The sequence below is a fragment of the Exophiala bonariae genome (genome assembly GCF_035927105.1).
Source record: "Exophiala bonariae strain CCFEE 5792 chromosome Unknown scaffold_48, whole genome shotgun sequence".
NCBI classification, from domain to species: domain Eukaryota; kingdom Fungi; phylum Ascomycota; class Eurotiomycetes; order Chaetothyriales; family Herpotrichiellaceae; genus Exophiala; species Exophiala bonariae.
The window spans coordinates 61055-75953 of NW_027042523.1; the positions used below are offsets into that span (position 1 = coordinate 61055).

General features: G+C 50.3%; 8 protein-coding genes across 8 annotated transcripts; 4 read left to right on the forward strand and 4 right to left on the reverse strand.

The window, feature by feature from the left end:
• Positions 1-72: 72 nt before the first annotated feature.
• LTR84_010719 (uncharacterized protein) lies at positions 73-423 on the reverse strand (the record flags this gene model as incomplete). The annotated part of the gene is made up of 2 exons (XM_064854253.1): positions 73-254; positions 321-423. 2 exons carry the CDS (start codon positions 421-423, stop codon positions 73-75), a joined length of 285 nt encoding a protein of 94 aa, XP_064700169.1.
• Positions 424-1372: 949 nt separating this feature from the next.
• Positions 1373-3547, reverse strand: LTR84_010720 (uncharacterized protein; the record flags this gene model as incomplete). The annotated part of the gene is made up of 4 exons (XM_064854254.1): positions 1373-1840; positions 1896-3369; positions 3428-3456; positions 3506-3547. The coding sequence occupies 4 exons, from the start codon at positions 3545-3547 to the stop codon at positions 1373-1375; spliced, it is 2013 nt and encodes a 670-aa protein (XP_064700170.1).
• A 1276-nt stretch (positions 3548-4823) lies between these two features.
• On the reverse strand, positions 4824-5819 carry LTR84_010721 (uncharacterized protein; the record flags this gene model as incomplete). The annotated part of the gene is made up of 2 exons (XM_064854255.1): positions 4824-5515; positions 5657-5819. The coding sequence occupies 2 exons, from the start codon at positions 5817-5819 to the stop codon at positions 4824-4826; spliced, it is 855 nt and encodes a 284-aa protein (XP_064700171.1).
• A 506-nt stretch (positions 5820-6325) lies between these two features.
• Positions 6326-7157, forward strand: LTR84_010722 (uncharacterized protein; the record flags this gene model as incomplete). Its single annotated transcript, XM_064854256.1, has 2 exons — positions 6326-6867; positions 6923-7157. The coding sequence occupies 2 exons, from the start codon at positions 6326-6328 to the stop codon at positions 7155-7157; spliced, it is 777 nt and encodes a 258-aa protein (XP_064700172.1).
• A 149-nt stretch (positions 7158-7306) lies between these two features.
• LTR84_010723 (uncharacterized protein) lies at positions 7307-8089 on the reverse strand (the record flags this gene model as incomplete). Its single annotated transcript, XM_064854257.1, has 2 exons — positions 7307-7762; positions 7820-8089. 2 exons carry the CDS (start codon positions 8087-8089, stop codon positions 7307-7309), a joined length of 726 nt encoding a protein of 241 aa, XP_064700173.1.
• A 407-nt stretch (positions 8090-8496) lies between these two features.
• On the forward strand, positions 8497-10354 carry LTR84_010724 (uncharacterized protein; the record flags this gene model as incomplete). The annotated part of the gene is made up of 2 exons (XM_064854258.1): positions 8497-8843; positions 8902-10354. 2 exons carry the CDS (start codon positions 8497-8499, stop codon positions 10352-10354), a joined length of 1800 nt encoding a protein of 599 aa, XP_064700174.1.
• A 1448-nt stretch (positions 10355-11802) lies between these two features.
• Positions 11803-12714, forward strand: LTR84_010725 (uncharacterized protein; the record flags this gene model as incomplete). The annotated part of the gene is made up of 1 exon (XM_064854259.1): positions 11803-12714. The coding sequence occupies one exon, from the start codon at positions 11803-11805 to the stop codon at positions 12712-12714; it is 912 nt and encodes a 303-aa protein (XP_064700175.1).
• Positions 12715-13109: 395 nt separating this feature from the next.
• On the forward strand, positions 13110-14491 carry LTR84_010726 (uncharacterized protein; the record flags this gene model as incomplete). Its single annotated transcript, XM_064854260.1, has 2 exons — positions 13110-13472; positions 13625-14491. The coding sequence occupies 2 exons, from the start codon at positions 13110-13112 to the stop codon at positions 14489-14491; spliced, it is 1230 nt and encodes a 409-aa protein (XP_064700176.1).
• Positions 14492-14899: the final 408 nt, after the last annotated feature.

Consider the following 14899-nt stretch of genomic DNA (forward strand, 5'->3'; position numbering starts at 1 on the left):
ACGCGTGGGAAGGAGTGTGATCGGTGGGAAGTACGTGAAGGTCGCAGCCATTGAGCGTTGGAAGGATATGATTTAGAATATTTGGCTAGTGCTGCCTTCACAGGTGCGCGGTACTGCCTGCGAGTGAAGTAGAAGGGAGTGCAGTGAAAACCGTGACGTACCTCCAGAATTGGAACCGAATGTGCTTCCTCCAAACGTACTCTGGTTGTTGGTACTGGCTCCGAAACCGCCGGTGGTGTTGCCGGATCCAAAGCCTGACGATGCAAATCAGATGGGTGCCATGCGGAAAGACAAGAACAAAGAGAAAAACATAAACTTACCAGAATTGGTATTATTGTTGCCTCCAAAGCCGCCGAAAGTGGATTGAGTATTATTGTTGTTATTTCCTCCGAAGGAGAAACCCCCTCCACTGCCAAACGACATATTGGCAGGAATCGAAGCGCGTCTCGCAATGTTTGAAGGATGAGGTCTGTGAAATGCCAGGCAAGGAATAGAAAAGAGCGTGGAGAAGAAAAAGGAAGGGTGCAAGGGATTTTGATCAGGACTGGAACGGGTCTTCAGTGCTGGGTGGACGCGCCTGGACAGAGCAAGAGAACCGGATGAAAACTTGAATGAAAGCCCACGAGCTCCCAGCAGGCAATCACTCGGAGAAGAGGCTGCTGTCGACCTAAAGCCCGAGTGTGACTCGCAGAACCCGGGTTAATCTGATGAAAATTGATGGCAGCGTGGGCACAGAGACAACGCGCCTCGAGTGATGGGAAATATTAGGAGTGAGATATCTAAGAAGTGCCAGACTGCGGCGTGTCAAGTCAACTGCGGTGCCGGTGGCAGGCTCAGCCCAAGCTCGGGTTCATTCGTTCAGGTTTAGCTTGTCTCTCCTCTCTGCTCCAATTCCCACAAAGTCGTTTCTACTGGTTCTTTTCGCCAAGGAGAGAGTTGGTGGATGACTCAGCCATCTTCTGAGAGTTTGGTGTTGCAGCCATCATTGGTGTTCGCTGTGGTTCAATGGTCTAGTACACAATGGACTCTCAGGCTGCAATGCCATTGTTCTCGGGAAGAGGCCGGAAGAGCCAGACTAGATGCACAGCCTTCCGAGATGAAACAGAACGCAATGTGAGTTGGCAAATAGACCACATTCGATAGAGGTACTTTCTAGGCAGAAGCACGGAGGAATGCTGATGAAATCTGACGAGTACCAACTCAACATGTGGCTAGAAATGTGAAATTTTTCATTTGTTATCATGCAATATATATGCCCGAACTGCAACTTCGTACTGACTGACTAGCCTAGCTACCTTGGGTACAGAGGGAACTGAGAAGAATCCGGGTATATCCTTACAGGGGCGACATCCTTCAAACTCACCATCAATCATCACTTCTTCTTCGATGATTTGACAGTTTCAATAATCTTGTCCACGACACTGGGATCGCTCAAAGTCGATGTGTCTCCCAGGCTGTCTTCTTCACCACTCAGAATCTTTCTCAGAATTCTTCGCATAATCTTGCCGGATCGAGTCTTGGGCAGATCGTCCACGATAAAGATCGCCTTGGGAGCGGCGAATGGACCAATCGACTTGCGCACTTGAAGGATGAGATCCTTCCGCGTTCCCTCGCCGGGGTCGGTGCCATCTTTCAGTGACACAAAGGCGTTGACGGCCTGGCCCGTCAGCTCATCGTTGATGCCCACCACGGCAGCTTCGGCAACACCGTCGTGTTCGATGAGTGCGGCTTCAATTTCGGCCGTCGATAGACGATGTCCGGAAACATTGACCACATCGTCGACACGTCCCCGGATCCAGTAGTATCCTTCGTGATCACGGCCTGCGCCATCTCCGGTGAACTGTTGTCTGGCATTAGCAAACATTCGCAACCAATACTCGTATCGATGTACTCACGTAATATCCCTTGTACACATTCAGATAAGTGTCCATGTATCTCTTGTGCGCACCCCAGACAGTTCGGGCCATGCTAGGCCAGGGCTGCTTGAATGCCAAGACGCCCTCGACATCATTGCCTTGGATCTCCTCACCGGAGACAGGATCAATGATGGCAGGCTCGATGCCAAAGAATGGCAGAGAAGCACTGCCTGGTTTCGTGGGAGTCACACCAGCCAAGGGTGTGATCACATGAGAACCAGTCTCCGTCTGCCAGTAGGTATCCACAATATGTGCCTCCTCTTTGCCGACTGATTCGAAATACCATTTCCATACTTCCGCGGCGATGGGCTCACCCACCGAACCCAATACTCGCAGCTTGCTGAGTTTATGGTGGATGTGCTCATCACCGGCACGCTTGAGGAGACGGAGGGCGGTCGGGGCAACGTAGAATTGAGTTACGTTATGCTTGTCGATGACGTCCCAATAACGCGAGAAATTGGGGTATGCGGGGGTGCCTTCAAACACCACGGTTGCCACGCCCAGCAAGAGAGGGGCATACACGACATAAGTATGTCCAGTAATCCAGCCCACGTCACCGCCGCAGAAGAATACATCGCCGTCGTGGATGTCAAACACATACTTGCCCGTCGCTGCGGCGCCTAGTAGGTAACCACCGGTCGAGTGCATGACACCCTTGGGCTTGCCGGTCGAGCCAGAAGTGTAGAGCAAGAAAAGGGGATCCTCAGAATTCACGGGCTCGGGGGCAATGTAATTGGGGTATTTCTCGACTTCCTCGTGCCACCACCAATCTCGGCCCTTGGTCCAGGGAACATCGGCGCCGGTTCTCTTGTACACCAAGCAGTGCGAGACATCGGGGCACTTCTTTAGCGCTTCGTCGACGATCTTCTTGGTACCAATGAGCTTGCCACCACGTTTGCCCTCGTCGGTGGTGATGACGACCTTGGAGTTGGCATCGATGATACGGTCAGCCAAAGAGCCCGAGGAGAAACCAGCGAAGACGACGGAATGCACGGCGCCAATACGCGTGACTGCCAGGAAAGAGATAACGGCCTCGGGAATCATGGGTAGGTAGAGAGCCACGGTGTCGCCCTTCTTGACACCCATCTGCTTCAGCACGTAAGCTACACGAGACACCTCACGGAGAAGCTCTCCATAGCTGAGGGTGCGGCCTTCGTTGGGCTCGTCGGCCTCGTAGATGATTGCGGGCTTATCTGGGTTCTTGAAAGCATGTCGATCAACACAGTTGTAGGAGGCGTTTAATCTGCCTTCCGCAAACCACGCCGTATCACCGTTTTCAAATGAGCCACTGCGGACGGTCTGGAAATCGGACTGCCATGATAATAGATCTCTGGCCATCTTGCCCCAGAATTCATCGGGCTTCTCAATCGACTCCTTGTACAACGACCAGTACTCATCGATATCTTTTAAATGGGCCTTTCCTGGACCCTTCGTGAAGAACGGTTTAGGTACACTGGGGTAAAATGTCAGCACTCGTGATCCGGCGACTCATAGAAGGGGACTATGCGCACTGGAAAGTGTCGACCTCGTGCGCTTCATGCTGCCTCATGGTTAGTAATTTGATTTGAAGAGCTAGAAAGGCTACTGACCACGACGGGCCCCTTGGGGGGCTTGGTGTCACCTTCAGACATGGTTCAAGCTTATGGGACAAGGCGAGGTGGTTCAGATCAGGTAAGCTGTAGGAGGGTGCTGTGTAGAAAGGGTATGAAAGGAGAACAGGCCGAAGGGCTTACAACAACAGCTGGGGGGTGGGCAGTCATGTATTATTTGAAGGCGCGAGTGGAGGGGGAAAAGGCCTTCTAGACTGTGGACACCACGGATATTTGATTTGGGATTGATTTCGTCACACACGACAGGACCAAGTGGTAAACACAGGGCCAGAGGTAGGTTAGTGAAGGCTGCGGTCCCCTACGACCCTGGCCAACGCCCCCGGCCGAATGGAAAGTAGCTCCCTTGGGTCAACCGCAATGGTGTTATTCGGTTGCGGTTGATTTGAAGCTCGGTGGTGGAGACGGAGACTGCTGCTCACTGCACCAGTGCTCAACACTGGCACTGCTGGTGGAGGGGCAAGCCCATGACTTTCCTCCACGAGTTCGGAGCCGGACAGCGGGGCGTTCAGGGCTCAGGGCGTTCAAAGAGGCAGGGGACTGTAAGCCACCTGGGTGCCATCGTCAGCACCAGCACCAGCACTCATCAACTCCTTAGCCCCGCACTCGTTGATCATCCTGACCTTTGGGCTTGGATTTCTTAGCAGGTTGTGACATAGGTGTAGAAATAGCCATCAACAGATTCAATTGCCATGAATGCCATGCCTCTAGGATGCAGACAGATCGCTCTTTGACATCATCTTAATTGAACATCAACCCCAGTTCTTGCAGTGTTTGTAGTTCTCCAGCGTCATGCTCTCCTTGGCCCATCACATTAGACACATCAGGTCTTGCTCGTTCCTACGTCTACAGGCTCCTCTTCACGGTGATACGTCCTAGTTTGGTGGGCAGCCTTTCAACCCCTGGGCCTTTGGGGCATGTCACAACTTGCCACAAGTCTCCGCATCTCCGATCACCAATTTGCGGATTCCCCAGACATTGCCCGAAAAAGACAATCATGTGCTGGTGGATTCGCTGGGTGATCTCACGCTCTTTGATCTCTCGAGCGGTGGGAGTGGTGTGAGCAATTGAGACATTTGTCAAACGGGATGAAGCCCAAAGACTTCATCACTCAATCTTCAATGCCATGCTGGGGCCATGAGCTCACATGCCGGTACATGGCTACTAGTTGTATCATGATCATGAGTTGTAGTTCGGCAGGTACAAAACATCGAAAAAAATCCGTAGAGCCGAAAAATGGGCCCTGTGTTTGGAGCTTGGGCATGGCCCGGCCCACCATAGGCCAGGCTCAGGCTTAGACTTACAGTACTCCTAAGGCTTTGGCGGCTCCCATCAGGAAGACCAATATCGCTCCGTCGCCGAGGATATCTCTAACTACCTGTATCCACAAGCCAGTCCCGCTTCTACCCGAATGGCCTTTGGATGCCACTTTCGTGGTCTGAAGGAGCAGCTCTCCAGTCGCGAATATGATAAAGGGATTCTGGAAGGTTGCCGGAGCCGGCGGATTTTCGCCAAACGCTCGTGTCGATTTATGGATGCTCCAGACCAGATAAAGACCTGCCACAACGGCGAAAATCACCTGCACTACTTTCCATAATCGTGTCGCTTGTAACTCGGCTTTGCTGGGTGGTGCCTTTTGTCCTCCAAACAACTTGTCTGTGATAAACGACGGTAGTCCGGTAGCCTTGGAAAGATCTCCGGCTGACAATCCGGCACCCAGTCCAAAATCCCCAGGAGAACTGTTGGGATTGTTCGGGTCACCTCCAAGATTGGCCATCATGGCTTGCATCATTTTCATCATCGGGTCCTCTTCTTGTTGTGCTTGATTTTCTGATCCTTCTTGCAGTGGTTGTCTCAACATCGATCTTAGGTATTGTTCTTGCAAGCGTATTTGCTCTGGGTCCGGAGTGTCGTAGCCTGCTGCGCCAGAGGGTGGAAAATGTGATGGTGTAATTGTTCGAGGAGGTGTTGGTACAGGAGATTCATTGCGCACTGTAGTCTACTGTCAGCTTGAGCGCTTCACACAGAACAACGACGAAATTCGAGTGACAATCCTTCATTGCACCACGTTTGGGGCGCAGGGAGTGGTTGTGATGCGAGGAGTTCGCGCTCCAAGATTCTGGGTATACTCACTGCTCTCTGGAGTACGTCCACTCAAACGAGTAATCTTATCGAGGCGTTCTCCAGCAGTACTTGTAATCTTGGCCTCCCGCTTCTGTCTTCGTATGCGCGCTTGACGTTGAGAGGGCGTTTCTGCTTCAGGTACAGAGACATCGGGGTCTGGGGCGTCTGCCATCTTGTGGGTTGAAGGATGCAGGTAGACGGTGCGCTTCCGCAGTCGGTAAAGAGGGCAAAGTCTCTAGTTTGTTGTGGGAATGCGGACTTTAGAAGGGCTGTTGTGCTGTGTGATTTAATGATTATCGAGTTCGACTTCAGGTTGATGGATCTGTCCACAATTAATCGTTTTGGGATATTTGAAAACGCGGGCAGCCAGGGCTCCTATGACGTAATCACATGATGGGTCTCGTTTGGGTTCAGGTTGTGCATAGCACTATCCTTTTCATGACAACTTTAGATGTGCAAAGGCTGATGTGCTTTCTCCATTTAATTTGCACAGTCCCTTGCGTTTGCATTATTAGAAGCAAAGGATTCAAGCTTACGAAGTGCGGAAAAGGTTCAATTTCAATCCTTGACATCGGCATCATTCAATTAGTAGATTCCTCAATCCGACTTCCACCTCGTATGCATATTTAGCAAAAGTCATTCGATCTCATTGAAGTTGCAGTATTTTCCAAGACCGTAATGTCTACTGTACTGATAGTTGGAGCCACTCGAGGTCTGGGATCAGCTCTAACCTCCTATTATGCAACCAAGTTGTCGTACACTGTCTATGCCACATCCCGATCATCCACTGCACCATCAGATCCAAAGGCAGATAACATCACATGGATACCAAAAATAGACCTTTCCAAGCCTACTGTCGGAAATGATCTTGCTGCAGCATTGAAAGGCAAATCCATCAACACAGTCATTATTACTGCTGGCTATTTTGCAACAGAGGACTTCGGGGAGGCCAAATGGGAGGAGGAGGTCAAGATGTACACATTATCATCTGTTGCACCAATCTTCGTGGTACAAGAATTGGTCAAGTCATCCATCTTATCCAAGGGTGCCAAAGTCGTACTGGTGTCGTCCGAGTCGGGTTCAATCACCTTGAGACATGAGCAGGAAGGTGGAGGCAACTTCGGTCATCATGGCTCGAAAGCAGCTTTGAATATGGTCGCCAAGCAGCTGTCGTTTGATCTGAAAGATAAAGGCATTGCTGTGGTTTCCATTCATCCAAGGTGGGCACCCTAGACCCATCATTTCTCAAGTATTCCGAAGTACTGACTGGTACAGCTTTATGAGGACTGAAATGACTGCAGGAGTGGGTTTCGACAAGTTCTGGGATGCCGGTGGCGCCCTGAAACCAGAAGATGCCGCCAAAATAACGGCAGACTGGGTAGAGAAGGAGTTCTCAATCGACAAAACTGGAACGTACTGGGCCCCCAGGGGAACTCGAGATATTGGTAATTGGGACGTGGTTGTGGGCAAAGACAAGGCGAAGGAAGGGCCTGTCGAATTGCCATGGTAGATGCATTGTCGCCCGGGGTGTCCTCCGGGACTCATCACTCTCCCTTCCCGTAAACGAACATCGATTATCATCACTCTCAGAAGTCAATGATATGCCTCTTCAATCTGGCTTCTCCCAAGATTGGATGGCCGAAAAGACTCGACAGTCATTCATTGCAGACAGATCGCATAAAAGGCCTCCTTTGAAACGCTGCCACTTCCATCATAGTCGAATTCCTCAATCATTGCCTGAATTTCATCGTCTTCAAGGCCTGTTTCTCCCAGCTCGCGAGAAACTCTCCGAATATCTTCGGCTTCGATGTAGCCCCTTTGATCGGGATCAAAGAGTAACAGGGCGCGTTCCACTTCGTCGGCAGGATCTCTCTCAAACACTCTCTGTGCTGCGATGCGTTGGAATGCGTTTTGTGGTATCAGAAGCTGACTGGAATGGTAGGTCTGTTGACCTCTTCCTGGAGGCCCTCTTTTAAACTGTGGTTTTGGTACCCCGTGGGCCTGCATTATTTGGGCGACTTCAGGTTTGGGAATGGTGAATCCCAACGATCGCATGGCAACTCGAAGTTCGTGGTAGTCTAGGTGGCGATCGCGATCGAGGTCAAACAAGGAGAACTAAATATCTGCGCGTCAGTAATGTCGTAGAATGGTAAAGAGGGCCCGGCGCATTACTGCTTCGTTAATTTCATCCCTCTGTTCCTCACTCAGTTCGCTGAGCGCATTAGGTTCCTTTTCCATGTTTGGTCTTCCACCCAACCCTCCATGCTGCTGTGTGGCCGACGGCTGACCGAACTGATAAGGCTGATCGGGGCGTCTTCCCAGGGACGACTGTGAATATTGCTGGGCGGCTGCACTCCCGGGTTTAAGTACAGTTCTGTCGGGCAGTTTACTCGAGGAAGCATAGACGTTGCGACCAGGGAAGGAAGGAGTGGCTTGAGCCATCGACAAGATTGTTATGGTTAATGGCGCACACGCGCCGATGTCAGCTTAAGTAGTACTGGCGATACATATAGTAGGTGAAGTTTGCAACAGACAGAGAGAGGATAAAAGCTGCAGGTGCGTTGCGAGGACAAAGCACTCGAATGTTTATCTGGTCGCGTTCGGATTAGTTAGGACGCGCCTGGCCCGTTGACGAATGGAGGGACGAGGGTGGACGCTGTGGGCGACGAGACTCTTTCGGCTCTTAACGGAGCTTACCTAAACCTCTCAAAACCTCAGTTCATCCCCAAACCACCAGCAACACGTACGGAGTAGGCAGATCCCTACCAACTCCCATCATAACGCCTACCGCCATCGATCAAGCCCGGGTAGTCACATAAAACAGCCATGATCCTTTCTCTCTACAAGAAATGCAGAAGTCACGGGGCATGCGGCGAGATGACCGCCGGATAATCATCCATTTTGACTATGACTGCTTCTACGCCTCTGTTGTAGAGAATGAAGATCCTACCCTCAAATCAGTCCCTCTTGCCATTCAGCAAAAGCAAATCATTGTCACTTGCAACTATGAAGCCCGCCGTCGTGGCTTGCGAAAGCTACAGCTAATCACCGAGGCCAAACAGGTTTGCCCCGAGGCAGTGATCATTCTTGGGGAGGACTTGACGCGGTTTCGTGACGCCTCCAAGGAATTGTACAATTTTCTGCAACAGTCGATATGGAGTGGCAAGGCAGAACGGCTTGGTTTTGACGAGGTTTGGTAAGACCCAATCATTCAGACCGATTGATTCATGGTCAAGACCTAATATCGACTCCAGGCTCGATTGTACAGACATGATTGACTACAATATCGAACTATTGAACCAGAATGATCTTCAGCATTCGTTCTTTTGTCTGAACAAGGATGACCCTACCAGGGGTTTCGAATACGATGCCTCTCAAGTCTTTGGGCCAACGTTCCCCCGAAGTACTGCTCCATCATCTGAATCTGCCACGGCTACCGATGAACAACTTTACATACGATTATGCTTAGGGTCTCATCTAGCTCGACACTTGCGGCATGGATTAGAAGCGGAGAAAGGATACACGTCGACTGTTGGCATTGCAACCTCTAAAATACTCTCAAAGCTTATTGGGAACGTAAACAAACCCAAAAATCAGACGACCATTGTACCTCCTTACGACCCCGTTGGGCTCCCAGAGAGCAATGTGGCGCAATTTCTGGATGCCCACGACATCGGCAAGATCCCAGGGATAGGATTCAAGATCGCCCACAAGATCAGATCGCATGTACTAGGGCGTCCACCCGATTTTGATCAGGGCCTCATATATGGGGCTACGAAAGAGTCGGTCACTGTTTTGGATGTTCGTTCATATCCTGCAATGGGCCCTGAAATGCTCGAGACGATCCTTGCAGGGCCTGGATCGCCCAAAGGCATTGGAGGCAAGGTATGGGAATTGATTCATGGTATCGATGATTCCGAAGTTGGCATGGCAAAACGCATTCCATCTCAAATAAGCCAAGAGGACTCTTACATGAAGTACCTTCGTACGTTCGAGCAGGTCAAGGAGCAGTTGTTACTTCTCAGCGACAGACTTATTCGACGAATGCGTATGGACCTGTGTGAGGATGACGACGATGATGATGCCGCAACGGAGGGCGCCCACCCACGATCTCGATGGATGGCTCATCCTCGTACATTGCGGCTGTCCACTAGGCCACGGCCACCACCAGGACCTGACGGTACGCGTGCCCGGACTTTTCATCGGATTTCTCGGTCAGGTCCCATGCCCAACTTTGTCTTCAATTTGATCGAATCTTCTATTGTACTAGCCGAGAGACTGGTAGCAGAAACGCTCCTGCCCATGTTTCGCAAACTGCATCACGAGACCAACGGCTGGAATCTCAGCTTGATTAACATTGCAGCCACAAACATGGCAGAGACAGCAGCTGAGACCAAGGACAGTAAAGGCCGTGACATTGGAAAAATGTTTCGACATCAAGATGAGGTGCTTAAGGATTTCAAAGTCGTTGTCGAATCAGATACCATTGAAGACGTTCCATCGCCTCTGCCGAAGGCTTCTAGCGTGGACGACAGCAGCACAGGGATAGATGCATCAAGTGGCAACCTGCCCCTGGCGGATGCTGCGGAAGGATGGGATTCAGAAGACAGCGAGAGGGGCGATGTGGAGCGATGTGAGTATTGTCAGGCATACGTTCCAATATTTGCATTGGCTGCGCATCAAAGGTACCATCAACTGAGTAATTAGAAGCCAGCTTGGAATAGACCAATTGGCTTACCAAGTCTCGCAAACCATTTCCAATCTTGAATTGCAGATCACCAGTACTCGGTCTCCTCCGTACCGTCTTGTGGCTCAGCCAATGGAAGCCTGAGGTACCAAGAACTTGTTGGAGGCCAGGCTCAAGTACCTCGGCAGCTACGATGTCCCTAGGTAAGGCGCAGCCTCACCGTCAGAATACTCTAACTGACTCCCACGAATACAATTTCAGATGAAGCGTTGACTTGGAGAGAGACTCATCAGGGCTATCCAGTGCAATTGACATGTCACCATCGTTACTTCAGACACACTGTGTGCCATGTACGGATATGGCTCCCCTCCCATAGAAAGGAAAAGTCCCAGTCCAAATGGCTCCCTCCGGATCGACGATTTTTCCGACCCGACAAGCTTTTCGGTGAGTTCTATTTTCATTTGGGAAGCCCCCAATCACAACACTCAGCCGCACTCTGAACGGCTATCTTTACGTGTTCGTTTCGAATTGCCCCCTTCTTTGGTACTATTGACACCCTAGTCGAAAAGTCTTTGCTGAAAATAGTGCCATGTATCCGCACTCCGTTACTCCATCCCTATACCCGTACTGAGTACAGCTTGCGTGCGATCTGGAACCATGTTTTTGCCTCCTTTGCATCTATGGCCCTCTTAACTCCTATGGGTGTAGTCGTGGATCTCAGTCATAATTTCGATCAAGAGCAGCCCCCTTCTTCGGACGTATCAGCCCTATTTAGATCAACTATCCGTATCAGTGCCACGAAGACTACCTAGGTATCCCTACCCCAGCTTATCCGGACCCAACAGCTCAACACCAAAATTTCATCCCTGCTCAAATGTCCTTACTCGGCCCTGTTGGCCAGCTTCCCGACACACGGTAAGTCCGTCGTTTCCAGACCGGATATGTGCGAAAATCAAATGGCCATTCTCGAAGGCCAAATGGCGCCTCGAGTAATGTGGCTTTTAGCCAGATGACGCGGTTGGTCCTCGCATTCGCCTGGGTCCAGCCATATCAGCTGCCCGATATCCCCCTCCTTTTCCCAAAGCCCTACCTATTTGTTCCTATTCACATCCTGGTGATTAGGCTAGGCATTCCAGGCACCTGATACCTGTTCTTCCCAGATTATCTCATTCTAGTTCATCAAACTATTCTGGTGGAGAATCCTCGTCCGCTTGACGAGCGCACATCGCCCGGGGTCGTATTTGGGCAGTTCGCATTTATCCTGGTGCTTATGTGCACCACGCCAACTCCCTCGCTTCCTCGATTAAATCTGCAACCATAATCATCTAATCACGAAGGCCCCCGCCATTATTATTTTCCTCAACACACAAGAGACGTCATTCAGAAGAAATAGGATTTCCCCTCTGGACCTTTGATGACTGGTACAATTCTTGTACCAGAGTTGCCATTCCAGAGCAATATGATTGCCATGTCTCTAACCCCGGCGATGGCGCCTCATCTTTTATCTCAACAGGATCCAATTAACAATCCTAACATTATTCCTTTCGACACAATTCCAGATCGGTCGTCCATGACATCTATGTCATCCAAGAGACCGAAGTTGTCTCTCAAAACTTCTGATCTCGCCTCTACGTACGTCAACTCCACAACTGGTCGAACTGATGTAAACGTCCACGCCACTACCACTCCAACAAATTTAAACACTTTTACCAACACTTTCGACTTAACCTATCGACCTTCACCTATCTCAACCATTCCTTCACCAGGGCCAACTCTTTCAAGGAGGCCGACGAATTTAAACACCCAATCTTCTCCTTATATATTAAATTTGCCTTTTGGAGTTTATCCCATTTTGAAGAACAGCCCGTTATCTCAGAGCATCCGACGGCCATCGCTTGCTACTGCAAGTGCAAGTCCTCGAATAGCAGGCCGGAGAATATTTTTTCCTGCACCAAAGAAGGTGTCCTTTAAGCCTATTTTGGAGGAGGAGATTGTGACCACCGAATATGTCACTCGTCATGCGGATTTAACATCATCGGATGAGGATACCACCACTTCAGATTCGGACAGTTCTCACCAAACCTCTGATGATCGTAAGGACGACACCAACCGTCGTATTATACGAGTTGACGAATCTTCTCGTGGAAGGAATAAACGGAAAACCATGACCGCTTTTGAGTCTAGCCCACGAGAAGATCGCGGGAGGTCAGATCGGTCAAGAAGTACATCGGAAAGAAGAACCAAAAGGAAGAAGAGACGCTGGGAGTGGACTATCACGGAGACTGCCACACCCTCAGAAGCCACTGGCTCACCAGAAACGAAGGCCAACCACCCAAACGCCCGAGATGAAGAAAGGGATGGAGAAGTTGACGATTCTTAAGATACCCTGTATTATTTCTTAAAAACGGCACGATTGATATGTGGTGGGGGTTGTGCTTGATAAATTAGACAGATATATCATAATATAGCACTACGTAATGCTAGCCATTCGCAGTGCAGGAAATTGTATACTAATCTATACCAACGATAAAACCACGTCTCGTCTTATTTTCAGTATCTCTCGAGCATCGTAATTCAGACTGATACTCCGAAACATCGTGGGTCTGATACTCGTTGATTATCGACTCTGTTTCGCTGCAGGACGGGAAGACTCAGGTACATATCTTCGGTTAAAACATATTCCCGGTGTAGGCCATCAACGTCGAACGTCCAACTCCTTCACCAGATCATGCTGGACAACTCTGTCCACCGACATATCCAACCACTTAACTAGAAATGGACCGATCACTGAAATGCTTCACAAACTGCCAGGTGTGCATATCAGGCGAGTTGGTGTCACAGGATTTATATTTCAGCTCCGACACCGGCATCATCACTCCCAACTACTACTATCGTCAAGAAGGCGTCGAGCGGATAGATCTCGATGGCAGAGTCGTCGCGCCGGGGTTTCTGGATCTCCAGACGAACGGCATGCAGGGTTTGCACTTCACCCAACTGGGGTCAGATCGCAGTAGCGCTGAGGAAGGCGATGCTGAAGATTTGAAGAAATTGGAGGCTGTGAGTAAGATGGAAGCCAGCCATGGAGTGACGGGTTGGTGGGCTACGGTTCCTACCGTGGAGTCGGCGAGGTGGAAGCAGGTAAGCCCAATGTCGAAACGTTTCCTCTATCCTTGGGTTACGAGGATTGTTGAAAAAATTTCTCAATATCAACTTTATGACTCCGATATTGCTAGGTCCCTACTGGATATTGATCATGAGGCCTGCCTTGAGCTAATTTACATCGTGGATAGATAGTGCCAGCCCTGAAATCAAGGGCATTTTCTGATGGAGCTGACCTACTTGGCTCTCATCTTGAGGGGCCCTTCTTAAATGCCTCCAAAAAGGGTGCCCACAATGCTTCCTACCTCATGGATCCGACACAGATATCTCTCACACAGCTCTACGGCACGGACAACCTCGACACGGCCGTCAAAATGATCACACTGGCCCCCGAACTACCCGGCGCGACAGCTCTCATCGGACAACTACAAGAGGAATATCCTCATATTGTCATCTCACTTGGCCATTCGACGGCGAAATACGAGGACGGATTAGCCGCTCTCCAGCTAGGCGCGCGGGCACTAACACACGTGTTCAACGCCATGGCACCATTTGAGCATCGAAATCCCGGCCTCGCAGGTCTCATGGCGACAGGCCGTTGCTATTATTCCATAATACCGGACGGAATTCATCTCCATCCATCGGTTGTCACTCTCTGTCTGCGCACGGATCCGAGGAAATGCGTCTTCATCACAGACAGTATCGAATTAGCCGGTCTGCCCGACGGTGTGCATCCAGGCCATGGACAGATTTCAAGACAGCAGGTCAAGCAAGGAAATCGCGTGACATTGGAGGGGACAGACACGTTAATCGGAAGCTGCTGTACGCTTGATGAATGCGTGAGAAACGCCGTCGCCTTCACAGGATGTACTTTGGCGGAAGCTGTCCAATGCGTCACGGAGAATGTTGCTGACATGATGGGGGAGTCCAAACGGGGGAAATTGGAGAATGGGAGGAGGGCAGACTTTGCTATCTTGGATATGGATGGTGTGGTTCTTGGGACCTGGATGGCGGGACGAAAAATCTGGCAGAGAGATGATGTCCTGCTGGGTAGCTGAATAAGAAAAAAACCATATATCAAGAGGCAGGCAAGCAGGCAAGCAGGCAAGCAGGCAAGCAGGCAAGCAGGCAAGGGCCCTGTAGTCACCTTGTACAGAGTGTTGGCTGCAGTTTTTGATCTTTATAGTGGCTAACCTTCACAGCTACCTCCCAGGCTTGTAAGTCGGCTCAGTAAAAGACGGCGGGTGCCCAGATGCCGTTCACCTTCTTCAAGAATATAAATGATTCTCTCAAAAAGATTATCAACAATTCAGGCAAGTTGCCATGCGAGATGCCTGGCTAGACCTCGGTTGATTCAGGTATTACGGCGACTGGTATTGCAGAGACAGTCTTTCTGGTATCTCTTGAAATTGTTTTTTTGGCTTGGACTGATATTCGACAAGTTCGGGGTGCAAATCTGGCGGGAT